We start from the raw sequence: 26,719 nt of genomic DNA, 5'->3' as shown, positions 1-26,719 counted from the left end.
CCCTTGCCGGCACTAGAGAACCTTCATTTCTGGCCCGTGTAAGAAATCCCGTCACCCCCCCTCCCCAAATATATACGCCGCCGTTCTATGAAGTCTGCGAAGGAGGCTATAAAAGACTACTGTACTTGCAATATCGTACAAAAAATGTAACTTAGGAGTACCAAACTCACTACTCGTTGGTCCAAAACCAGTAATGTACCAAAAACTGTTTGTGTTTTATCCACTAGCTTTACTGTAGCAGCCTTCGTTGTTCAGTTCAACCTTCCACTAGCGGTCCTTCTACCAGGTAATATATATCCAAGATTCCTTAACTTAGCAAAATATTTCCTGCTTTGATTAATTTTTCTCAAACTCAATATTATAAGATCATTGGTACAGTATTATAATGTGTGGATCAGAATCATCAGCCAATCAAATCACAAACTACAATCAAGAGGCAACATGATTGGTTAGTGACTTTCCCTCAAGCAGCGGAAGGGGGAGCATTTGATTGGCTGCCAGCTGACCAGTGCTAACGAAGCGAGAAGAACAGAGGACATGTTCGTTGGTAAGCTAAGACCGTTGGTTGACATATGCACGCGGCGGACTATTCCTTTTATATCTTTATGCTGATAAATTGTGATTTTTCCCCAGGAATCTTCCTGCTTGGACTTGGGGGCAACATTGCGAGTCTAAATGGAGGCAGCTACGCCTATATCGCAGACATCACTGTGAAAGGGAGATCACGTTATTTTCGTCAAGCTCTCTTGCCAGCTGCTGTAGGTAATTATCACATAACCAGATGGCGTCGACCAATCAGTAGCCTCCCTTGCCCATGTGTTATGACACCGTAACACACCTGTTCGACCGTTCCATTATGTAGAGGGGGAGGTTATCTTTTTGATAACATTCGTATAAAGTTTATTTCTTCCCAAAAATGTTTACTAACTTAGAATGAATCAAATACGTTGTAGAAATATGACAAAATAGAATAAACCATTTCAATACAAGTCAAACCTAAACGGGCGGAAATAAAACAGTATTCAGACACCCAGCAGGGAGAAAAGATGATAATAGAATAGATTTGATAAAAGATTTGACATGCCAAGATTGCGATATTATTTTCCTTGGAAATTTTGGTCTTCAAAATGAAATCTATCATCTTCTGTACTAAAAGGACAAATGTAAAATTTGAAATGCCTTATTAATAGTATAAGGGATCTATACGTCATACAGGAATTGTCTACTCTTCTATGGGTCAGGTTAGATAGGATATTATGATAATAACGTTATCGCTTCGCTCACTCTTTGGTTTTATTTGGTGGTTATAGCACATGGCCAGGCGTTATGACACCATATACATCGAGGAAGAGGCGGGTCATTAACCCTTAATTACGACCCTGTTGGGATCGATGTAGCAAGTAAATAATAGTAGATTTTCTAATCATACGTATGGTATCAGATAACGTTTATGAGGACTGCCATTGAGCACAAATATGGCACTATAATAATTTTCGGCAACTTCGATAGCTACGTACAAACTTGTATGATTAATTGATGTAGGATATTGGAGATATCTTTTTACACAACCAGTATTAGTAAAATCTCATCTGCTTACGTTTCGATGTCTCTCAGACACCTTCTTCAGAGCCTCTGACTGGAGTACTTCTTCTCGCCACTATAAGTAAACGTCAGCAGGTGAGACATTACTGGTTGGGTAAAAAGAAATCTATGATATCATATGTTTTACCGACCTGATAAAATAATTTTTCAGATTAACATCTGTGCTTTCTACTATGATCTTTTCTATTTAGGTGCGGCCGGTATCGTTGGTTCACTAGGAGGAAGTTCTTGGTTTCAACGACTTGGTTTCCCCTTGGGCATTTCTCAACCTTTTTGGTTCGCGGTCGGTGTGAGTGGGTTTTGCCTGCTGTACACCATCTTTGCTATCAAAGAGACGTGCCCAAGGAAGCCAGGGAGTCAGCTGTGCGCGCTGTCCAACATCACCGGCATCATACAGCTCTTCAAGGTCAAGAGGAAGACCCCAAGATGGCCGCTCGGTGTGCTCTGTTTGATGTTGTCTCTCTTGTGGGGAATGTACAATGCTCTCCCCGGAATCTTTGTTACCTATCTTGTGGGGCCGCCATTTTGTTGGTCTCCTGGTTTTGTTGGATACTTTCAAGTCGCCATTGGAGGGGGCTTCTTCGTGTCGGCAGTCGCCATCAGACTGTTCAACAAATACCCCTACGTCTTGATGATGGTAAGAGGTTACTAGTAGTTTTGGAGTTACATGGGGCAGGCCTAAAAAAACAGCACATCATTTTTGCTGGGGTCAAAAATGACCCCAGCGCAATCACTCCAAACTTTCATCCATAATGTCAACAGTATTGTTCCAATCTCCCTAGAAAATTAGGAGGGGTTAGAATAGATGTCTACTGACAAAGTCACGGAAGGAATTTTCTTCCCGACAAAACATGTTCAAATGGCACATCAGAATCCACGCCTGGGGTCAAAAATGACCCCGTTCGGGTGTTTGAGGTGTTAGTCTTTTAAGAGAAGGTAAAGTGGTTGTAAGAGGATAATGTTCTCTTATTTCTGCACAGGTTGGATACATATCGGGAATTGGCTGCTTAACCCTTGTAGGACTATCCTCATACACTCCAAACAAGGATGTGACACTTTTCATCGGTGAGTAGCCTGTTGTATCCCTATTTATTCATTTATTGGTTTGGTTGTTTATGATAACTAGCATGTTAATGAAGGCGTAGATTTTGAACCTTCTAAATTGCACATAACTTCAGTACGACACAACATTAACAACACAAGGACAGAAGCCAGGGGGGCAGTAATGTTGTGCCTGTCTGCAGCTGGCAGATACGTGCTCCTAATTGAATTGACTATTTCAACCGGTCAGCTCAAGTTTGATAAATCCGTGGGTATTTTAAAAGGCGCTCTCATTGGCTGACCGAATTAGTCCACCTGGCCATAGGAATACGGATGTGACCATATATGGTGTTATATGGCCAATACCATATTTGGTCATATGAGGAAAAAAGCCAGTCATCCCCCCAAAAATACCCAAATTTATGACAAATCGTATTTTGAAGTAATGTATGCCAAAAGGGCGAATGGGGTTCCTTGAATATTCATCAAATGTACCCCTATAGCAAAATTTCAGATCATTTGGCTGTAATTCCAGAGCATTGGAGGCCCAAATGTACGTTTTTGGTGCATTTATCGAAAATATGAAAAAAACACTTCAGGGGTGTGCACTCACCCTACCTGCATACCAAAGTTCAGCTTATTTGGCATAAGGACGACCGATATTAACCGATTTGAAGATTTGACAGGAGGAGGAGGAGAAATAAACATGACCAAAGACAGTACGTTTTGACCATGCTTATAGTATGGGCAAAATATAATTAGACATGGACAGAATAAAGATAAATTACAATATTCTTAGGACATAAAATCATTGTGTATAGTTGTTCTAAAATGGCGTCTACAGCTTCAAAAATTCTGTCTCTACAGCGAGAGGTTAGAGTCAGTGCCTACACATGTAAGGGTCGCCGAGACATTACCGAAGTTTGCATCCCTAGATCATATATGAGTTCAATTTATTACATTTCATTGAATATGAAGTTATTTTGAAATAATTCTTATCTTAGTATGAGTAATTGGGGATTTCTCTGCATTGTTACAGCCGCGGCTATTGGCTGCGTGCAGTCTTCCAGCAATACACTCGTGAGGACCACCATGTCTAAGATGGTAGGACCTGAGGAACAAGGTGAGTACATATGGGTATCTTCCCACTTCAATATAGCACGACATCGGAAAAGTTTTAGTTATGATTCCTGTTTAAAATTCTTCTGCTTGTCGCTGAACAAGCATGAGCTTTCAATCAAGTAGTTGTTTGACAGAGTCCATTCCAAGTCACCACAAAGGTTTTTAGATGATATTTGTAATCAGTTTGAATAAATTTGAATAAAAGAATATCTAAGTCACAATGATTCTAAATTTTTCAAAAAAATCCAATATGAAACTTTGAATTTATTTGAATCCAATTAGATTTTTTTGAAATATTTTGAAAGAGACTGCACAAAATATCTTTATTTAGAATAATTTGCAAATATATATGTGATTCCTCTAAATTTCGAAATATAGAGAAATATAGACAAAGCTCTCTAAATAGTGGATAAGGGTAATTGCCCCCATAAAATTAGGTGCTAATCCAGCCCTACTGTCTCCCTCTGTCTATTCTTAAATGTCACTACTTGACACTGTTAGGTCCTTTGTGCAAGCCATCTACGCATGGTGCCCAAGCATAATTAGTAGTAGTAGACAGGTTTATTCAGTAGACAAACAGATACAGGCCTCATGGCAGCCCTGAGGCTGAATTAACAGGCTTGTTCACAATATCAATAATCAAATTTACAATACAGCTCACAATATCAATAATCAAATTTAAAATACATTTCCTTGTTACCATAACAATTACAAATTTCTTCGGACTTAAAATCTTAATGTCATATTCTCTTACTAGTCAGTGCTGTTTAGCAGAGTTACCATGTAGTAAATGGGGCTCTTAGTGAATCTGGCGGTATTTGCTTTAAAAGTCTGTAGCCGGTTACACGACCGAGTCTTTCTGTCTGAAATCGCCTCGCGGCACGGTGGGAGGCAGTCTCGGAAGATCGGGGATCGAGCATACCTTCTGCATAGTTTTAGTCGTCTTTGGGCCAGTGGTGTAAGGGAGAGTTCTGTCAGGGCTGAGCTGTAGCAGGTGTAGTTCTGTCTCAAGATGATCTTACACGCCCTCTTCTGCACTGTCTCAATTGACTTAGATTCAGCCACAGTCAATCCGCAAATATGTGTGAATTGCTTTCTTCACAGCTCACTGACCCATTTATAATATGTTACAAATAATAGTAAAAAAATGGTAGAAAATGGTAGAATGCTGTAACCATTATTTAGAAACTATTAGAAATATCATATTCCACATCATTAATATTTCCAAAGATTTACACAACCGGGCAAATAGTTATAAAGTTGAAATGACATTCACAATATTTCCAAATTATGAAATCTCCTAGACAAATAATTACAAAGAATTAATAACAGTTGTAAATTATGACAATTACAACCCTTGCGGTGACTCGGAATGGACTCTACTTGTATAAACACAACGTATTTTTAGTATGTAGAGGCAAAATAACAATGCTGACGTAAAATATAAATCAAATGTGTATTTGTTCAGTACAAAGCTAGAACCTTGTTTCAACACTACTTGCATTATTTATTACAATTCAAATTATAAGTGAACTACATCACGTGACCTTACGTCAGCAATTGGTCAAAACATATAGGAAGTGTATACCGCCCGCCGTCCCTGTTGAGTGCAGGCGCGAGTGCCCTGTAGATGACCTCCTTGTTTCCACTCTGTATCATTATCTTCGCCGAGAAGATTATGTTTTCGGTTACGCCAGCTGTAGGGTGGGTCTGTATGTATGTCAAGAGTAAAACTCGAGAGACCTATGATGGATCTTCATGATTTTTATCTCCATGAAAAATGGAGATATAGTTTTCGGTGTGTCTGTGTGTGTTTGTTTATCTGTCTGTCCGTTTGTTTGTTTGTTTGTGTTTCCGCGCTACTCTAGTCAGCATAACTCAAGAGCCTCTTGATGGATTACAATGATATTTGGTATGTAGGCGGGTGTTGTGAATCCAAAATTCATGGTCGATATTGGGCCCCCTCGTATGTGACCTTGGTACTGCAGCAGAACTTCCATTTTTGTATCTTTTAACATGGACGTGCTATGGTCTTGATTTTTGGCTGGCAGATAGCTTGTGATGTAATAAAGAAGTGGTGTAGGTTTGGGCCCCCTAGCAGCTTGCTCTGGAACTGCAGGGGCGTTATTTTTTGCCTTTGCTGTCTTCCCTGTACAGGCAGCTTGTTCGGTCTGGTGTCTTTTGTGACGAACCTGTCCGGTGTGGTGTTCGTCCCCTTGTGGAACTTCGTCTACAGCAGCACCCTTTCCATCATTCCTGGCATGGTGTTCTTCATTTTTGTCGGGGTGATTGTGATCTGTGCCATTTTGACTGGGTAAGTCTTATTTTCCATTAGGATTAAGATTGAATTCATTTTCTTACCACTTTTCTGCATGCCGTATACATACATCTGCTTATGTCATACCTGGGCCTGATACGGGTGTTCCGGACGATGGGATAACTTTCCGTATCACATAAGGTTCTAGAGTTGTATCATACGGGCTTCCATAGAATATCTAGAATACATTTCAAGCGCGCCGATTGCGCCGCTGTTGGAAATTCGAATATAGGATTCGGAGGTTGGAATCAATGTTGTTACAGTTTTCTTGTTCGAGGACACAAAACTCCCTCAACTTCTGGCGCATTCCTCATTGAAATGTGTGTTTTCTCGGGTGGGTATGACATGAATAAAACACAACCCGGTGTATATGAATGTATAATAGAATACAACATATTCCGCATCACCCTCGGTCCCAGCCCTCCAGTGGGCCTACGGCCGTCGGGCGCTCCCACCCGCGGTCGGGCCGGAACCTCGGGTGATACGGAATACCCCGTGTTGTATTCTATTATACATTCATATTTACCAACTACCTCCTCCTCTTGTAGTCATTTAGTCATTCCCCAGCTAGGAAAAAAAATTAATTTCAGAATAAAAATCATTTCAAGAAGTCTTTTTTTATCTAAGACATTTTTTTTTCTTTTAAAGGTTTGTGAAGTTTAAGGCTCCAGAGATGGCGGAAGAAACCCTCGTGAAGGAAGAGAAAGAAGATTATGATTTATCAAAACTTTAGAACGTCGGTGGTTGTTATGTACTTCTGTTTGGTTAATCTTTTCTTATTATTATAAGTAATTGATATAGCGTTTAGTCTCAAATGATGCCATTTTTAAAAAACTTTATTGAAATTGCAACAATACAATACATGGGAGTATCAATTTTGTCGCTGGCAATATATGGGACCAACCAAAGGATCCACAACAATTAACTTCTATACACAACAGTGCATGGTGACACACAGTATGGATCCTAAAATTAAGTCCCCATTAGATCTTCTGCAAGAGTTTGCAATTCGGAGATATTACAGTACATAATAGTGTTTTGAAGATCAGCTCAGAAAATATACATAGGTTTGGATATGTAATTTCTATCTTTGTTGTAACACCAGTTCTTGAATATTGCATAGTTAGCTATACTTAAAATTATTCGGTATTGAATGATGCCAAATGCACTATCTCGGTTTCTGTGTTTTAATGATTTTGGTATACATGAAAGGAGTGACGACATTACAACCTACGTTGTTTGAGTCGAAGGTTATCATTGGATAGCAAATAACGATGCCTCAACATTATGATACCCTACTCTACTATAGTATGTAGAATATTACATCATAATTATTAAGTCCATATATGTAGACAAATCAGTGTATGTTTTTCTAGTTCTAGTCATTCGTATTTCAGTATTTGTATATGATAACAGCCCAAAACAGAATGAAGTTCTGCGGATGATAGATGCAGTAAAAGCTAATTTGCTTATTTCTACGATTGTTTTAGAGACGCATTGTAGGCGCTGATAAAGTTTGGACTCGAGGTTTATATTCTTATAGCAAAATACTCTAAGGGGACAAAGTTATGGCCACATCCATGTCCAGATATATAAAATCACCAAATCCAGGGATTAAACATAGCATAGGTTCACTATTACTCTCTTGTATCAAACTTAATGAATTTAGCCCCAATGGGGCATGAACATACAATAAACTTCATTGTTATTACTAGTAATTCACATGACTGTGTAAAAGAATATCATTGTTATCACAACGCAAATATAAGATAAAATAGATTCAATGGTTTAGCATTAAAGTTGTCTCACACGTTATTCCTTTACGGTAATCCGAAATGTGTAAAATTAGCTCATTGTCTTAATTTGCACGACCAAAAGTCGCTGGTAAATTCCTCCGCAATAAACAGCAATAGAAAATTAGACACGTGAGGGGTCATATATAAGAAAATGCAAAGCTGCAAATGGCAAATATGTGCGAGTTGAACGACCCTCGTATCACGGTAGGTACATGATCTAGGACCCCCCCCCCCCGCCCTCCTAAAAAATCAATATAATGTAGGTATAATTGCTTACAGAGCAACCCAAAGAGCTGATAAGCACGTGAACATGTCCTGCAAACATGTTAATGAGTGTACACCGTCCATATTACCCTCATATCAGGTCCCTTGACCCAACCAGGATTTTCAAAGGGCCGACTGACCTATGTCATTATTACTACTAGCTATATATAGTATCCCGTCACGGGTGTTATCTGAACTCAGATAAGCCTTCCGCGTTTTGATTCTTGCGAGAATTTTGCTGAAGATTTCCGGTAAGGTCAAACTGTGAACATTACGATGCGTTATAGTGTTATAATCAGCCATATTCTTTAAATCATTCAGATACAATGCCAATGGTCCGGTAAATTCTTCAAACCGTTCTGTTCGCCTATCACGTGTTAAGCCACACTTTTCATCCGTTTAATAGTTTGTAACCAAACTTTGCCTGTAAGGTTTGTGTTGAGCATGCAAACATGATCCATATATACTGCACGAAAATCGGGATTTACCATTCGAGGTAAGTACTGGGTAAGTCTGGTAAAAAAAGCAACCATTACCAGACTTACCCGGTATATACCGCCAATGGTAAATCCCCATTTTCGTGCAGAGGCACGATAGCCACTACATCATGTCATATTTGCGGATGATACAAAGTCCCTTCAGTGTTTTATAAGTGCGTCATTAGGTGCCCTTGATCAGCGATTACAGGTCAATTCTGCCGGCGGTTGTGGCAAAAGGTACATTCAGCACTGACAAGGTAGGAAAACCTTTAACTAAGACTGATGACTTTGTTAATTAAGTCTTGTAAATCAATACATGACGTCTTAACTGTACTGTTAACTAAGCGGGGGGTGGAAGGTGTAGCAATGTGTTCTGAATTTGTATACTAGACATAAACCCCAACATTGATATAAGGCTCTTATTTTGTTTGTCGGGTCATTGTTCGACACGTTGGCTGGGACATGCAGCCCTTATGATACCTCGCATTTTGTCAAAGCGTTTGTAAGGTAAACTGCTCATGAAATCCTTCGACAAAAGTATTCAAATTCTTTGTCTTTAGGTTAGAAATCCTATCATATTTCCACAGCAGACCACACATAAAGAAGATTACTAGCCAGGTATCGTGCATTGAGACAAGAATATGGCAGAAAATCCAACTGCATCGTCTGAGAAGAAAGTTGAGGGTCCACCCGAGCCAGAGCCGATCAAACCCTACTGCCCTGTGACACTGGAGCCTGTTATATGCCTCATGGTTGGTGATTCAGATGCCTCAGCACATTTTGCTTTAATTTACATTCACTTATATATCTATTTGATCAAGGATAAAAGACAGTGTCCCACAATGGTAGCCAACAGGCTATATTTATTTTGTTTATCCTGTATTTAATGCTAGTATACAATTCAGTATTATTTAAAAAGGGATAAATAATCAAGTCTGGCTGAATTGTTGTCAGTTCATTGCAAAAGTAAAAATGTATCATGGTACAAGTAATTTTAACAGTTAAAACAGTACATGGATATACAGTGTAACACTGAATGTGTATATATAAATAGACCATTCAAACTATTATCATTCAAAGGAACTATTATCATTCAAAGGAATTATTAATAACTTGAATTGTCAGTATCGCTACAACCGGAAGTATCGCTAAAATGTATTCAGAAATTGTATTGTATAAAAATCAACACAGGTGGCAGATAGATGTTCTGCCGGCGGACAATGAATAGTAGTACACTCATCTTTTAACTTCGGTAGAATCTTTTGAAACGTTAGAAAGTATCTTCGCCGTGTCCCATCATCATCTTTGGAAAATACATAATGGTCTAAAGATACATAACAGGAGTCTGTTCATGTGTGCTCCTTTACCGATAGCTTACAGTGGCAACGATGACCTCGTCGCTTCGGCAACAGTACATATACTACCGCATCGCCAATGGTACAGTCAACCAACAGGGGTCCAGCTGCTTCGGCAACAACTCCAACTCATCAGCTGATTACCAGGTAGACACTTATTTCTTACCCTTGGAGTCCAGACACCGTAATCGGCGCGCCACCGAGCACCGCACGCGCGCCCAAGCTATCCCGGCCCACCCTCCCGCTGCCCCCCAAAGACCGACTCCGCCCCAAGCTCCGCTGTAAACCCAAGCTCCGCTAGCCGACTTATTTCTTGTCTAATGAGTTGTCTGCTCATGATGAAATACATCATCTTCTCAGTCACGTTTGGGACCGCATCCTTAAGAAGTAGATGACAATCGTTGCATTGTTTTTTGTTTTTTGATCGATAGTTGTGTATGCGTTACACTTCTGTACGTTTGGGACCGCATAGTGATGTCATCTCCTGTGATTTGTACATATGTAGATATTTTGCGTTTGGGAATGCATCTCATTATGTAGAAGCAGCAACACCTGTGCTGCATTGCTATGTCAGAATTGCCTTGAAGAAGGTGACAGATGGTCACCGAAACGTCGGTGGAATAAATCTCTTGGTTGTGTAAAAAGAGTCTTTTTTATTCAGTGACTAACCAACCTGATAAAACTAGTCACGGATCATCTTCTCAAGCGGCGTAATACAACCGAGTTTCAGGAAATGATGTTCTGTACAATAAGCCATCTCACAGTTCGCAGAATGCGCATGTTAAACCTTGATGCATTGTGGTCTAAGGTCAAAGTCTGAGGTTCATACATTATAAATGTAAACCAGTCTAGACAGTGTTCCACACGGATGTTTGTTATACTCCTGAGACCTGAGGGACCATAACCTCTGACCTTACCCACAATCCCATGTTTCTCCTGGAACTCACAGATAGCTTTGATTATGATAAAGAATGGATTTTGTTTTAGCTTCTCTTTTACATCAGTGTTGTTGTTTTTTCAACGAGAAAATTGAATGGATTTTGTTTTAGCTTCTCTTACTTAACAGATACAATTTTCTCGTTGAAAGAACAACAACACTGATGATCAGCGTTGTTGTTCTTTCAACGAGAAAATTGTATCTGTTTATTTATCTATTTACCTGTTTCATCTCCTTGTTTTGCTCCAGGAAAGACAGAGCGATCAGGCGGAGGCCATCCAATGGGCAACTGCGATGCAGCTGGCCAGCGGCATACCAGCTCTCGTAATGACAGTCATGATTGGTTCTTTGTCTGACAAACTCGGACGGAAACTCAATCTTATCATCCCCATTGTAGGCTACTTGACAAAGTAATTATGATAATTTTTCCATCATACGTAGATTTTCTAACATCCAACTCACTACCCATTGGTCCGTAACTTAGTGTACCTAAACTGAAATACTTTATCCACTAGCTTCACTGTAGCAGCCTTTGTTGTCGAGTTCAACCTTCCACTGGCAGTCCTCCTACCAGGTAAGATATAAGCCAACCTTCCTCAAATTGTGTTTTTTCCGTAAACTGACGATATAACAGTTTTATACATTAGAATGTCTCGTATTCAGAAACATCAGCCAATCACATCGCCACCTACGGTCAAGAGGCAACGTGATTGGCTAGTGACGTTCCCTCAACCAACGGGATAAGGAGTATTTGGTTGGCTAACCGCTGACCAGTTTGTCAGCTAGGGCCATTGTATGACGTATGCACGCGGCAGACCATTCCTTTTCCCTTTTTATGCTGATAACGTTGTGATTTTTCCCAGGAATCTTCTTGCTTGGACTTGGGGGCGGCTCTGCGACACTAAGTGGAGGTTCCTACGCCTATATGGCAGACATCACCGTGGAAGGCAGATCCCGTTATTTTCGTCAAGCTCTCTTGCAAGCTGCTGCAGGTGATTACATTCCTGGTCGGATAGCAAATATCTTCGTATCATACGTATGGTATCTAAAAGAGTTGATGGGGACTGCCATTGAGCACAGAAATGGCACTATAATGATTTTTTGGTGACTTCGATAGCTACAAACTTGAACGATTTACTGATGTGTTTCCTACTATGATTTTTTTTCTATTTAGGAGCAGCCGGTATTGTCGGTGCATTAGGAGGAAGTTCTTGGTTTCAACGACTTGGTTTCCCCTTGGGCGTTTCCCAACCGTTTTGGTTCGCGGTCGGTGTGAGTGGGTTTTGCCTGTTGTACACCATCTTTGCTATCAAAGAGACTTGCCCGAGGAAACCAGGGAGTCAGCTGTGCGCGCTGTCCAACATCACCGGCATCATACAGCTCTTCAAGGTCAAGAGGAAGACACCAAGATGGCCGCTCGGCGTGCTCTGTTTGATGTTTTCCCTCCTTTGGGGAATGTACAATGCTCTCCCCGGAATCTTGGTCACCTATCTTGTAGGGCCGCCATTTTGTTGGTCTCCTAGTTTCGTTGGATACTTCCAAGTCGCCATTGCATCGGGAGTCTTTACGTCGGCAATCGCCATCAAACTGTTCAGCAAATACCCATATGGTTTGATGATGGTAAGGGTTTAGCTTTGCGCATCTTATAACCATAAAATATTCTGTAAAGATTTTTGCATCTAAAGGGTTGTTCATAAATCTAAAAGTATTGTCTTGATATGTCTTTTGTATTCTATGACGTGTCTTTCAAGTTTTATTAAGAGAAGGTCGGATAGTTGTCACCCTCCTAAAAGCAGGACCCCTATCGCTCGATTCGTTGGCTCGCTAGCGTAGGGGCCCTGCTCTTTAGCCCCGGTAGACACGGTTCTGTCGCCGTCGCCACCAAAACAGCTTCAGCCAATCAAAGGGTTTGCTAAACCTCATCTAGAGCAAAAGCGCAAAGAACGCTGGGAAGCTATCAACCAATCAGGTTACGTCTCACATCCACCAAATTGTGCCAAATAAGGATAACTCATTAATTATTCATGAGCAACTGTCAGTAACGTCGCCAGAACCGTGTCTACCGGGGCTAAAGAGCAGGGCCCCTACGCGAGCGAGCCAACGAATCGAGCGATAGGGGTCCTGCTTTTAGGAGAGTGATGGTTGTAGGAGGATTGTGTTCTGTTATTTCCGCACAGGTTGGATACATATCGGGAATGGGCTGCTTTACCCTTATGGGAATATCCTCATACACTCCAAGCCGAGAGGTGGCAATTTTCCTCGGTGAGTAACATGATGAATTCCTATCTATTCATTTATTCGTTTGGCTGTTCACGTTCAGGACACACAACCAGGGCGGCCAAACTAGCCTGTGGCTATTACAAAGGGATAGGCTTACTGACAAAGACAATAAAAATAGAATTAGACATGGAAATAATCAAAATCAATAACAATTATACAAAAAAGCATATTTTATATATAAATGGTCTAAAATGGCGTCTACAGCTTATATCTTGTTTCTACATCGAGAGGTCAGAGTCAGTGCGTACACGTACACGTACACATGTAAGGGTCGCCTAGACAGTGCCAGAGTTCGCATGTCATTGGATATAAAGCTATTTTGAAATTATTCTTATCTTATTAGTATCAGCATCTTTGTTTTGTTACAGCTGCAGCTATTGGCTGCGTGCAGCCTACCAGTAGCACACTCATGAGGACCACCATGTCTAAGATGGTTGGACCTGAAGAACAAGGTAAGTACCTATGGGTTCTCCCATTTCAATACAACAGTCAACACGACATGGGGAAAGTTTTTAGTTTAGATTCCTGGACGGAAGTTTTTTCAGTCATAATCATTCTTCTCGTCGATGAGCAAGCAGCGAGCTTTCACTCTTGTATTTGTTTGATACTCCTAGAAACCATGTACAAACGAAATGTATATGTGTGGGAAAAATAACAATGTTGATGTACAATGCAATGTGTATTTGTTCAGTACAAAGCTAGAACAGTACAAAGCTAGAAATTAATTCGAACTTTATTCCAACACATCAAGTTGCAGTCAGTATTTGGTCCAAACATATAGGAAGTGTATACCATCCGCCGATCAACGGTTGAGTGAAGATCAGAGTACCCTGATGCAGATGACCTTCATTTTTCCTCTCTGTATGATATTTGTGTTTGCCGTCTTCAATATACAGGCAGCTTGTTCGGTCTGGTGTCTTTTGTGACGAACCTGTCCGGTGTGGTGTTTGTCCCCTTGTGGAACTTCGTCTACAGCAGCACCCTTTCCATCATTCCTGGCATGGTGTACTTTATCTTTATCGGGGTGCTTCTGATCTGTAGCATTTTGACTGGGTAAGTAATTTTTGATTAGGATATCGCAAAGATTGAGTACATTTTCTTTGTATTGATTTCTTTTTTACTTTCTTGCATATCTTATACATCTGTATACACTCATATGTACTAATTACAACCTCCTCTTGTGGTCATTTATTCGGTCCCAACTGGGGTAAGTTTGTAGTTTAAGAGTAAGGATCATTTCAAGAAGTTTTTTTTATATTTTTAAATAAAAGACAATTTTTTCTCTCTTAAAGGTTTGCGAAGTTTAAGGCTCCAGAGATGGTGGAAGAAACCCTCGTGAAAGAAGAAAAGGAAGAGTATGACTTGACTAAATTTTAGAATTTCTGCGGTTGTTACATCTACTTCTGTTAGGTTGATCTTTTCTTGAGTAACATTTAACTCTAGATTGATGCCAAATGTATAATCTTGGTATGTGCGTTTTAATGCTTCCGATCTTTCAATGCATCAAAAGTAGTGACAACGTTACAACCTACCCTACACAAATCGCGAACCCTCAACATTATAATACTCTACTAAAGTATAGAATATTACATCATATTATGTCCATATAAGTCTACTAGACGAATCATCGTATTTCTTTTAGTTTCAGTGATTTGTTATTTGAGCATCTGTACATGGTTGTTAACTAAACACAGATTTTATAGATCTTTGCATAGCAATTTCCAATCAAAAATTGAATGACTCCTCTTTTAGTAGATCGAAGATTCCAGGACGTTATGTTTCAAGCTTGATGATAGTTTTGAGTCACCAATACTGTTATGGCTAGACTGATCAATATGCTCCTTCATAGATAACATCCCTGAACAGAATGAGATTTTGCAGGTCATAAATACAGTAAATAAAGATCGTTTTAGAGACGCATTGTGGGCCCGGCCTGATAAAGTTTGGATTTCCGGTTAACGAGACAAAATTACGGCCATGTCCAGATATATAAAGTCAAACGGCATTCCTTTCTAGAGTATAAGTCATATGACCGTGTTATAAAAGATAAAAGTTTAGCGTTAAAGGTGGTCTCATACACGTTATAACTTAACAGTGATCAGAAGTGTGTAATAGAACTAGCTCATTGACGGTTTGTATGTGCACGGCCAAAAGGCAATGGTAACTTCCTCCTCAATAAACAGCAAAAGAAAAATTCGACACGTTCATAACTGCTGAATCGTGGATTCGTTTTATTTTAGTGCAATCCTCATGAGACTTGACTGTCACAGCAAGAACATAATAACAATTTTTCATAATTTACTTGAAAGGTAGATACCAATTGATTGATTAAGTAAGTACAAATATCATGTTAAATGATATAAACACATCTCAAAACACTTTGAAAGCAATTATTCACATTTCCTATTGAATTGCTATTTTGCTAAGTACAAAGGCAATGAACTTGAGTGGAAAAGCACCTTGGATTAGTTACAGATTCTGTATGTTTTGCTACGGAACACAATGCTATATACAGACATCATTAACACACAAAACACACACTATATAATCATAATGAACATGTCTTCGGTAAGCGACAGTGTATTTCATTAGAAATATTTTCAGCAGCAATCAGCGTTTATCTATCCAAATGTGCATACATGTAGCAGCAGGCGGGTTCGTCTTTCGCAAAGGGTTCTGGTTAATGAAGCTTGAAAAGCCGGTTGGTGAGGAACATGTCGTCTGCAAATCTGTGTGATGAAAGAAAGAGAATCAATGAAAATGTCGCAAGGAATTTTTTAAAATGCGATAAATACATTGTGTTACATGCTCATGAGTGACAAAAAACAAGATGGCCGACCCATGACGTCACCACTCAATATGGAGAAGCCCATGGGTCGACAGGTAAAACAGAACAGTGTTTGCTATAGCTACAAGATCACAAAACCTATGGATATAGTATTTAAACACAATGGATTGGGTCGTAGTAGCTTTTGAATTTGAAAATAGAACTAAGACAACTGACCTTGTCATTGAACTGTTGATGATTGGGAATCGTCTCTGTTGAGATGACGTCATGTTAGGCGGGTCGGCCATGGCCGTGCCCCAATCAGGAGGGCCGTTACGGAGAGGTCTGCCTCGGGACGGCAGCATCTGTCTCAGGGTCGACCATTCCTCGCACCGTGTGCTTGTAGTGGACACGTACGGTGCGGTTTCTTCGGTGGCCCGCGTGACCTTAAGTAAATTGAGACATGTTTGATTTGTGATTTATGTGTGCGCACGGTGGTACGGGTTATCTTAATGTAGGATTGCAAGGTACATATTTGACACTAGCAAGTTTTTATAACAATAGAAATCAATCAATCAATCAATCAACCAACCAACTAACCAATGAATCAAACTTCCTTAGCTAGACCCCTTTCAAAACTCCGGTGCGTTATGAGAAAACAAGGATCATGCGGGTGGTAAAACACTTTTATAAATAAAATCTATATGTTTTAATGTTATATGTTTATTTTTTTACCTACCTACCGACCATTGCTTTCGCCCAACCCACCCGAGCTTGGAGAGGGGTCAATTGTGACGGGCATAATCTATTAACTATTCTACGCTATTAACGTTATAAATGAATAAATTATAACAGGAACTGAAATATTAACAGAAACGACTGGGTCACCGAAAATATAACAACAACGTGTAAATATTATAATCAGCTAGCTGCGATGAACACAGTGACAATACATTTTAGTGTAAATTTGCGACTTGATATGTTATTAGTAGAAATTGTGCAATGTACGCAACGTCCGTAAGATGTCGCTGCTGCTCCACCTGTCGATAACCATAACTCGTAAAACGAGTTTCAGTTGACGGTGGATTGTGTAAAACTGTAAGCTGCTTTTCTAATTCTGATGAATTTTAAAATGATAATTTCAAGCATTTCTTGCTGCATAGCTCTACATTTGCCCTATATTTTCGAACTTAGCTCGTAAAAGACCCTGATTTGCATGTACATAGTTGGACGACATGGATGTCAACAAACCAAGTACGCATAAAATCAGAGATAAACGTAAGAGATGGACTAGATCTAAATACCATTTTGGAATCAAATTGCAATAATGTAAGTCCTCTCTACAAATGTATAAAATCTCGCCTGGTTAGATCGTAAGTTGACACAAAAACTAACCTTTCTGAGCGACACTTCGCTCGGTTGTACCCAGTAAGGGGGCGCCCCCGGCAGACGGTCGAGCTGAAGCGGTTTGTGTCGCGGCACGGGCATGGAAGGCACCGATTTACTGCGCAAATCGTTCGGGTCGTAAGCCCTGGTCACCCAGACCGTTTTATCGGGCGCCCCGCTTGCCCCGTGCCGGCTGTAGTTGTACTTAAACGCACCGAAGGCTCCGTTGTAGATACTGGGGGCCGCCATGTTGGTCGATTGTCCACCGTTGCTATGCTGGTTGCTACGGACGCGACGTCACTTCGGCTGCCATTGTTTTGGCCGTGTGGATTTTGGAACGTGTGTGCTCGTACGGGGTTACCTGGGGCTACTGCCTTGCAAGCGAGGAATTCTTTTCACCTGTGTCCTATCAATTGTATGAGGTTACAATTACATGAAATAGATAAAGAAATGTCATTAGCGGAAAAGAGAAAACATTCCAATTGTTCAAACGTTGGTGTACAGAAGCTTCGGGTCACACCTTCGAAAAACAAACCATTGTATCGCGCTTCAGTACTAATGTTGCTTTTTTGCAAAGCGTTTCCAAACACGTCATAAACTTACGTCAAACATATAGAAGATATTTCATTATTTGTTCTGGTTGTTTTGACTTGTTATATTCAGCTAAAGTAAAAAGAGTTCGATACAGCTCAAAAAATCGTGCTAACATATTATACAATCTGGTTAGAAATAATTGAAATAATACAAGATTTACATCCGCGAATAGCTTCATCAGGTTGGTAAGTCAGTGAATAAAAAGACTCTTTTTACACAACCAAGAGATTTATTCCACCAACGTTTTGGTCACCATCTGTCCCCTTCTTCAAGGCAATTCTGACTGGTTTACATGCAGTTAGATTTAGACCTTATGAAAAAGAATACAGCATTTTTAGATAGCGTGATAACACACAAAAAGAAATGTTTTTATGACTGAGTGATTCATTCGTCCTTGCACCAGTGTACGTGTGTTTTCATGTTAAACGTTTGTTTCCAAGTGCGTCATGTTTTATCGAACCACCAAGGTGAAATTCTCTTTGTTAAGTTTCTAAAACAACTTCGCTCGGGGACGTCGGATATCATTAATTTTGCATAGGCTCAGAGCAAGTAGGTATTGTGTAGTAATGTAACACACACGGACATACACGTGTATACATGGTTAATCGTGTTAAAGATGCAAGGACGTGCGTGCTATCTAGAGTCACAGGGGATGTTCCCGAACATATTTTGTCTCCAAGGTTACAACGTTTCCATTACAAGTTGAAGGTCACGTTTGATCATTCCATTACAGCTATCATAGATCTTTTGACAAAGATTTGAGAATGCGTAAAATTCTTGCCATTTCTTTCGTATAGTTTTCATTTCTTTGAAAATGATATAAAAAGGTGTATGTCATGCATGTTTGTTTTCTTGTTTGTTTTCTTCTTGTTTCTTCATATAACCGATAAACCGCCAGTTTTTAACAGTAAGTTCTATTCTATGACGTTCATTAAATGAGGCTCCAGCAAGACGCCCAATGACTTGACTATATTGCATATACTGAACATCCAACGCACTACTACCCAAGTGAGAAGTCAGAATGTTGACACAATCTTACATACAATATTTCCCGTGGATCGTATTATCGTATAGCTTTCTCCTGTTGCAAATTCTTGTTGCCTTAAACGTTGACTTCAATCTTTGTTTGCGTCGCAAAAACAAAAGATCACACAAACACCTGTGAAACAGTAAAACACAAAATTAGAAATCGTACACACATGACACAAAGAAGTAAAAAAAACGCCATTTTTCTTAGTCACCAACGCCGTATCTCGTATCTAAGGACAACGAAAAAATTGGCAATTGACTTATTCCGTGTAAATTTGTTTTACGGGGACAATAAACGGGCAAACATCACAGAACTTAGACTCCAAGCAGACGCATGGTTGCTTCTTTTTGTTTGTCTTCCCGCTATATTTTTGCAAGTCTTTTTACGAAGTATCAGTTTTACCAATCATCCAATCAACATATATATCACTCAAAACACTTTCAAAACAACATAGGTTTTGCTGTCGTAAAGTTGTAACACGTAAAACCAAGTGCGAAAGGCCAAACCAAACCCGCACACGTCTGCTTGGAGCTTACGCACACGCCCATCTCTCAGTAGGACCTGTCACACATGTCACGTGACCCGTCGCCCCTGACAACGGGGAAAACTGACCCCATCAGGGGGGACAAAACCTTCGGCCCGACACTAAACTCGATCAAGGAAACACCGATGCCATTGGATCATGCCGGCGGCTCGCAAACCAACTTAACGGCGACTGGGACACCGAGATGAGCTACCCGGACCCTCGGTTGCCCTCGCGACCGCCTTCCGAGCAGGTGTGTAGTGAAGTAGCGATGGGATTTTGTACGGTACTTGACTTCGAGAGGGTCGATATATAAAAATCTGCGCCACCGAACTGTATACACTAGACAATATGGCGAAGAACCCGTGTGGGTAGTCCAGGACAGGGGGTGATCAGTTTCACAAACCCGGGGTTTAATTCACAGACGATGCCGCTTTTGTTTGTTGGATAGTTTGCAACAGGTGGTTTTAATACTAAGGAGTTAAAGAATTTGTTGCTGCTTGCTGTATTTCTGTTTGGTAATCTTACTGTATTTTCTCGAAACATTTTCTGACTTCCGGTTAAATGGGAAAGCTTTCGCAACGTAGCTCTGACTGTAGTTTCGTAACGTTTTGAACAGATTCTAGGTCTTTCTTTAAGATTGTACTACAAGTTTTGTACTAGCTAGTTTGTTAAAGAGAGAGATTTGAAGAACGTTTTTTTTCTACTCAGTGTATGACGATAAAACACTGGTGTTTATGTACAGTAAGCCACAAGTTTACCACAACTAAGCCCAAATATTTGGCTCAAACTGGACTGCTTGGCATGGTACTAGTCGTTTTACTGATTATTTAGTGGCAATAGCTTTGCACGTGATGCATGTTTTCACTTATAGCAAGAAACAAAGTCTATCCTAAATTTTGAAACTCAACATTTTAAAACGAGAGCAAAAAACTGGACGCCACCAGACCACAGTTATAGTTTTCGACAAAAACTAACAATTAAAATTAATCTATGACAAAAAAACTTCAATATGGGGTGTAAGAGATGTCTATTGTTAATCTAATTGTGAATATAACATTTAAAACATAGGAAGAGCAACAAGTGTAATGTTTTAATTAACAGTTAAGTGACTGTATTCTTGGATGGGACATAATGATAGAAGAAGTAGAAAATTATATGGGAAGGGTCACACCGATATCGCTTAAAGTTTTATCATCTAAATTTCTAAGAATGATTTTCTATAAGGGTAGTAAAATGGCTATGAAAATATTGGTTAGACTTTTCAAGAAACAGAATGCAATGTATGGGAAAACTGTAGAAAAATTCTGTCCATTCTAGAACATTGGATTTGGAACTGTGTGTGTGTGCAAATTGCATATTTGGCAAAACCGTTTGTTAGAAGCTGAGTGTAAATAACATCACTCGCATGTTTTGACTTCTTCTTACTATTCAAGGAAACGTAATGTTTTAAGTGTGTTTCTTTAATGCTTTGAAAAACTGTTTCTAATGGTCCGCATTTTTGTCTAAATATCTTCTTTTCTCCCTAGGGAAAAAAGCTGCATAAAACATGTATAAAACACTAAACTGGAGCCAACAACTGCTTCAAGATTATCATTAGTGTATTTCTAAAGCTACAAAGTCGGGCTTACATACTTTGCCCGACAAACCATCCACATACTTACCTGGCTGGTTGCATGTTGTCCTGGTGACTAATAGGTAAGCCAATATAGATAAGATAGGAATTACGGAGATAGTATATGTTAGTGTGCTGGGGCTTTGTCCTATGTACCACAAGCTTGAAACTTGTCAGGACTAAGCTGTGATGTTTTAGCTCAGTTCTTTCCTTATAATATAGGCCACACCATTTTAATCTCTTGGTTAACAAAATTTTAAAAAAATGCTAGATTGGAAAATCAACAGGAAAACAGAATCTCAGAGGAAAGTTTGTACTTTGGTGCACATAGAATCAGGGAGCGAACAGGGTCAGGTGCAAGTTTTCCCCTCAGCCTTCTGTTTCATGATTTTTTTTGGTTAAGATTTAAAAAAAGAATTCGTTAACCAAGAAATTGAATTGGTGTGGCCTTACCATCTCCCTGCTGCCTAACTCTGTAACCAATAGAGAATTGGGTGCCAAACGGCTACTTCATTGTGCTAAAGGATAAAGTTAGGGATTTGTAGCCTTGTCGGAACTTGAAGTGGAAATTTGAAAGTATGTTTTAAGAGCTCACTGCCAAAACTGAACAAAAAGCTTAGCTGTATATGATTGACGTAAGTATTAAGTAAAAGCAGAAAGATCTTAATTTCCTTTCTTTCATCTTAGCAATGAAGGTAATGTATGGATCCGTAAGTTTCATTTCAAATCTGACCAAAAAATTAACTCATCTCTGCTTAACAGTGCGAAAATTAAAGGAAAAGATAACTGGCATATTTAGGGTACAGGGGCGAATTTAGCTTTACCATTATCGTAAAATGATTTAGCTTTGCGGAGAATTCATTAAACAGGAGAAAGAGAAAGGTGGCAACCATGGTGTTTTAGATTAACGTTGGAAAAAACTGAAGTATTGCAAGACAGAACTTAGCATGTTGACAGTGTGATGAGTTCACTGCAAGAAGTCACCACAAAAATAACAAACATAAAACTACCACAGAAATGTGTTGATTTACAGTACATTGAGTTTGAAAAGATGTGCAATGTACAAATACAGGCTCAATCCAAGGAAACCAGTTTTGTTCTATGTGCTGGCATTTTTCCCTGTTTAACAAGATTTGCCCCACTGACTACAGTCCCAGGGCTAACACACATGTGTTTGGTTTTTCAGTCAGGGTGACCGTGCACTGTGAAATAACAATAAGCACAACTTGCCTTTCTCTTATTTGACCACGTAGTGCAAACGTTGTAATAAATACTCTTGTACGCTATTAGCGAATAGAACAACCATTGTGTCACCTTCGTCGCATGAAAAACATCCACAAATTGATAGATTTATCGATCAAATTCCAGTCTTGTGTTGTAAAGTATACCGACGGACGACTGTCATTGGTTAGATTTGATCTTTATTCCGCTGGCTGTGACCTTGCGATACATTGGTCGGTAGAAGTCAAGCACGCAGTTTAGATGATAAAGAAACTAAGGGTTTGTTTGGCACACCCATATTTGTCACAGTTAAACAATGGACTTTGAAATTGATTCATACACTATATACAGGGTCCAATGTCTTGATGTGATGTTCATTACACATTGCATTTTCTATATCTTTGTGGCCAGTAATTTTTAGGGGAACACACACATACAAACAAGATTTCAAGTTCATTCATAAGAATATAGCAGTGTGAAATTAACAGTTTTTATCTGATTTGTACGAACATATATTTTTTCAAAGGAAATTTAAAAAATGTGTTTTTTCTTCTGGATCAGAAAAATTTTTCAATCAATAAGCAAATGTGACAATTGAACAAAAGGCCTCGGTACATTTTAAGTTGTAATTACCAGTCCGTTTGATTACTTAAGGCTTAGGTGGTGGTATATAAAAGGGCGATCCATGGCATGTCAGAGTCCGTTATTATATTTGCCTACATGGCGAGAGATACCAAGTCGAACAAGAACAAATGATCCTCAACAATTTACGCTAGTTTAGTCAGACTAGATCGTGTAATTGTCCATTTATCTTGGAAAAGCAGACAGAAAGCTGGCCTTAAATTTGTTCACTAATTGACGTCTTGCGCTGTGTTGATTTTGGGTGAGGTTTGATGACTAAATCTTAAAATATAAGACTGTATTTAAAGGCTTAGAGAAACAATGTTCGATACTATTGTATTTAGTGCATGTCAATTAAGATTGCTTAGTTCGTTCGTTGAAAAAATTCAAGATGTTTTAAAAAGGCAAAAGCTACATACAAAAGTTACCAAGTTACAAGAAGAAGAAATTACTTTGAATATCACTTGAAGGCTCCAAGTGTTAGATTTATGCAGTAAGATACATGTATGGGGATTTTCTTCCTACCTATAAGAATCATAGTGATTTTCAGGTTGTTCAACCTATGAAAGCACTGTTTACTCGGTTGCTGGGTTATAACCCTTGTGCCTGGAGGCTAGGATGTGTCCTGTCTATTGATTGGCTTGTGTTGTCTGGCTCCTATGGTTCTCCTCACGCAAAAAAAAAAGAAAAATTGTAGTTATGAATCTGTGAAACATGCCGTGAAAGACATTGATTATCAAAGGCTTTGTCATTGTTGCAGCAAATATAAAACCACTGCAGATATTTCACAATTTACTGTAATTTGTACAGGGATAGACTCTTTCATTAACAAATTCCATACCAGCAGCAACAATATGGGATACAAGCAACGAAATACATGCACAAGCAAAAAGGTTTTCTTTTCACTGCCTTCCTATACATGTACATCAGTCTTTGTTGAGAGATAATTGTGTACTTCTGTTGTTAAGACACACCTGTATTTTTATTTGCATTGTTCAGCCACAGAAATATGTAAATTTTGTAATAACTCTTGTATTGAAGATGAAATGCATTTCTTACTAGACTGTGTATTGTATGAAGAAGAACGTCAGTCACTGTTCAAATTAATTCAGCTTGACAAGAGATGTAAAACAATATCAAAGCAAAATACTTTTAGACACTTGATGTCATGCAAAGATGTTAATGTGATGAACGAAGTATGTAATTATGTAGCCATATGTTTTAAAAAGAGAGAAGAAGCCACTAGAACCTAGATATACAGTAGGACATTTAGAATAGTGCTTAGTAGTATATTTAGACGTTAACGTCATTTTTATATTCTCTCAATTACCCTATGTATGGCCCCTGTGGCCCCATGTGCATTTATCCCCAGGGAACGAACATGCAATAAAGATTATTAGATTATTATTATAACCACCCTTCGGCATACTAGTGCACCAGTGAACCAGTGTGTTAGAGATTTGTATAACCTCTGGAGGAGGTAATGTTGTTGAATTTTGGTTGTTTGGTTTGTGGCTTCTATACAATGTCATGTACATGTACCTGAAACTGAAGAAATCATGGTACAGCGTGTGTTTTTTCGTTTCAAGGCATCCTCATTTGAGGTGAAGCATGATGCTTTGTCAAGTAGCTAGTGGTAGTACAATGCAGCTTCGCTACGGCTCGCATTTTTGCCAAGCACACCGGGTCACCCCTACTCTTCTCGATAAGTTTGTTGGGTTCTTTTACGTGCAGAGGTTTGACGCTTGAGGCTAATGTCTGAAGCTCCCTCATACACGGGGCCGCCGGCTTTACGTCACCATACAACGTTGGTAATGCTTTATCATAAGCAAAGTGGATGAATTCAGGTCAGATCTGGGTTCTAAGTTTATTTTTAGGATTCGTATTACCAGACAAAAGTGAATTTTTTCAGATTTTCAAAAGTCTTTAACCATAGGGACAAGCAACTAGTCGAAATGCAGTTGTGATGCCCATGTTACTTGATAGACATCATGCATGGTGGGCAGGCTAGACCAATGAGATTGCTTGTTTCTTAGATGAATTAAAGCAATTAACCTTCATGAGAACTGACCAATGAAGACAAGGCTAAGATGCCTACACTTCCACTCACTCAAAAGTAACAGATTTTTAGTGCTATTTTTATTACAAGATACAAGATACAAGATACAAGATGATTTTATTGGCAGTCGCAGTGCATAGCACTGAATTAAAACCAATGCACAATGATTAAAATCGTATATAATACAGCCGGTGCCATATACGTACGTAAACATCAAGTATGACTTCAACCGTCATTTCGTAGGACAGACAAAGGATAAACTCGACATTTTGATTATATATTTACAGACGACAATTATTGATCATATTGGTTGATAAGCCGGGTCAGGTACGGTATGCTAGAGTTCAAGTACCGGTTCGTTCTGGCTTTTGGGCAGTTCAGTTTATGGCTGTTTCGAGTCACTCTGCCAGTGATCTGAGTCCTGGGTGGTGGCAGCCAGTCCCTGAATTCGGAGTCCAACAGGGATCTGGCGAACTTCAGGCACAGTTGTTCACGTCTGGTAGCAAGTGTTGACAGGCCGAGGTGTTCCAGCGCATGTGAATATCCGTTGTAACTGCTGCCCATGATGGTGCGACACGCCCTTTTCTGCAACCGTTCTAGTTGGTCAGACTGGTGTTTGGTCAGGCCGGAGTTCCAGACGGGGACGGCGTACTCTAATATTGGCCTGACGTAGCCAATATAGATTGCTACCAGATCACCTTGGGGCAGGTTAAACTTCTTGAGCCGCTTAAGAAGGAAGAGTTTTCTGCCCGCTTTTGCTGCCATGCCGTTAACCTGTTTATCCCAGTGGAGGTCACTCTGTATGTGGAGACCAAGCACTTTGAGGCTTGGGACAACAGCCAGTTCTGAATCGTTGATTCGGAGAGGGGGTGGGAGAGGTGGGTTCCTGGCGAAGGTCACGTGCATGGTTAAACATTTGCCACCGTTTAAGAGCATGTAGTTTCTTTGTGTCCAAAGGCAGAGGTCGTCGAGCGCATCCTGTAGGATGGGAGACTGGCGAAGTGTTCTCGTCTCAAGTAAGTTCATGTCGTCGACATACTTCCATACAGGACAGATGACATCGTCTGCAGCGTCGTCGATGAGAGCTAAGAAGAGAATAGGACCAAGGAGAGTCCCCTGCGCAACTCCGCACGACAAAGTTTCCCAGTCGGAGAGGGACTGACGGTACCGCACACGTTGTCTCCTACCGGAGATAAAACTGCAAACCCACGGAACCAACTCCGGTCTTAATCCCTTGGTCAGCAGCTTATTGATAACAGTGTTATGATGAACCCTGTCGAAAGCCTTAGAGAAGTCCGTGGCTACAACTGTGCTAATAGTCGACGGGTTTTCAGCTCCCTTGAACAGCTTGTCGACCAAATTCACAAGGGCGTGGACAGTCGATCGTCCTTTCAGGCTGCCAAACTGTCTCTCATCGAAAGTGATGTTGTCGTGGATCCATTTGGTGACAAAATACTCGGCGACCTTCGCAAACTGTGATGTCAGGGAGATGGGTCTCAACTGGTCGAGGTTGGCTGGCTGGGACTTGGGGACTGGAACAACCACTGCCTGTTTCCATTGGCTGGGAACTGTGCCTTCTGCATATGAGTAGTTCAAGACGTGACAAAACGGAGAACTGAGTTCACATGCAAATTCATGTATAACCTTAGGGGGGATGACGTCCGGGCCAGGTGCCTTATTCGCCTTCACCGCCAGCAGTCTCTGGTACAC

The 26,719-nt window shown here is 40.0% G+C and overlaps 4 protein-coding genes across 4 annotated transcripts in view; 3 read left to right on the top strand and 1 right to left on the bottom strand.

Moving 5' to 3' along the window:
• The first annotated feature begins 441 nt into the window (after positions 1 to 441).
• On the top strand, positions 442 to 7,881 carry LOC136444285 (proton-coupled folate transporter-like). Its single transcript, XM_066441798.1, has 7 exons — positions 442 to 448; positions 634 to 762; positions 1,794 to 2,239; positions 2,583 to 2,667; positions 3,683 to 3,766; positions 5,923 to 6,079; positions 6,731 to 7,881. Exons 1-7 carry the CDS (start codon positions 442 to 444, stop codon positions 6,813 to 6,815), a joined length of 993 nt encoding a protein of 330 aa, XP_066297895.1. The 3' UTR covers positions 6,816 to 7,881.
• A 3,272-nt stretch (positions 7,882 to 11,153) lies between these two features.
• LOC136444284 (proton-coupled folate transporter-like) lies at positions 11,154 to 14,570 on the top strand. The gene is made up of 8 exons (XM_066441797.1): positions 11,154 to 11,323; positions 11,429 to 11,487; positions 11,777 to 11,905; positions 12,088 to 12,533; positions 13,091 to 13,175; positions 13,562 to 13,645; positions 14,090 to 14,246; positions 14,486 to 14,570. Exons 1-8 carry the CDS (start codon positions 11,208 to 11,210, stop codon positions 14,568 to 14,570), a joined length of 1,161 nt encoding a protein of 386 aa, XP_066297894.1. The 5' UTR covers positions 11,154 to 11,207.
• A 1,270-nt stretch (positions 14,571 to 15,840) lies between these two features.
• Positions 15,841 to 17,832, bottom strand: LOC136445337 (uncharacterized). The gene is made up of 3 exons (XM_066443298.1): positions 17,356 to 17,832; positions 16,198 to 16,406; positions 15,841 to 15,922 (listed from the first exon to the last, which is right to left on the bottom strand). Exons 1-3 carry the CDS (start codon positions 17,593 to 17,595, stop codon positions 15,874 to 15,876), a joined length of 498 nt encoding a protein of 165 aa, XP_066299395.1. The 5' UTR covers positions 17,596 to 17,832; the 3' UTR covers positions 15,841 to 15,873.
• A 1,727-nt stretch (positions 17,833 to 19,559) lies between these two features.
• LOC136444508 (caldesmon-like) overlaps positions 19,560 to 26,719 on the top strand; it is a 34,021-nt gene continuing 26,861 nt past the window's right edge. Inside the window, exon 1 of the mRNA XM_066442091.1 lies at positions 19,560 to 19,746. Within this exon, the coding sequence (XP_066298188.1) occupies positions 19,699 to 19,746 (48 nt within the window). The 5' untranslated portion in view covers positions 19,560 to 19,698. The remainder of the gene's footprint in view (positions 19,747 to 26,719) is intronic.

The sequence above is a fragment of the Branchiostoma lanceolatum genome, chromosome 11 (genome assembly GCF_035083965.1).
Source record: "Branchiostoma lanceolatum isolate klBraLanc5 chromosome 11, klBraLanc5.hap2, whole genome shotgun sequence".
Taxonomy (NCBI): domain Eukaryota; kingdom Metazoa; phylum Chordata; class Leptocardii; order Amphioxiformes; family Branchiostomatidae; genus Branchiostoma; species Branchiostoma lanceolatum.
This window is presented reverse-complemented; position numbering and strand designations above follow the sequence as displayed.

Excerpts from the sequence above, each read along its gene's own strand:
- LOC136444285 (XM_066441798.1), top strand. Across the intron at positions 2,668-3,682 it reads GGATGTGACACTTTTCATCG|CCGCGGCTATTGGCTGCGTG; the intron begins GTGAGTAGCCTG and ends GCATTGTTACAG. Across the intron at positions 6,080-6,730 it reads ATCTGTGCCATTTTGACTGG|GTTTGTGAAGTTTAAGGCTC; the intron begins GTAAGTCTTATT and ends TTTCTTTTAAAG.
- LOC136444284 (XM_066441797.1), top strand. The coding sequence starts at position 11,208 with ATGCAGCTGGCCAGCGGCATACCAGCTCTCGTAATGACAGTCATGATT. Across the intron at positions 11,488-11,776 it reads ACTGGCAGTCCTCCTACCAG|GAATCTTCTTGCTTGGACTT; the intron begins GTAAGATATAAG and ends GATTTTTCCCAG. Across the intron at positions 13,176-13,561 it reads AGAGGTGGCAATTTTCCTCG|CTGCAGCTATTGGCTGCGTG; the intron begins GTGAGTAACATG and ends GTTTTGTTACAG.
- LOC136445337 (XM_066443298.1), bottom strand. The coding sequence starts at position 17,595 with ATGGCGGCCCCCAGTATCTACAACGGAGCCTTCGGTGCGTTTAAGTAC. Across the intron at positions 16,407-17,355 it reads GCGAAGTGTCGCTCAGAAAG|GTCACGCGGGCCACCGAAGA; the intron begins GTTAGTTTTTGT and ends AATTTACTTAAG. Across the intron at positions 15,923-16,197 it reads ATCAACAGTTCAATGACAAG|ATTTGCAGACGACATGTTCC; the intron begins GTCAGTTGTCTT and ends TTCATCACACAG.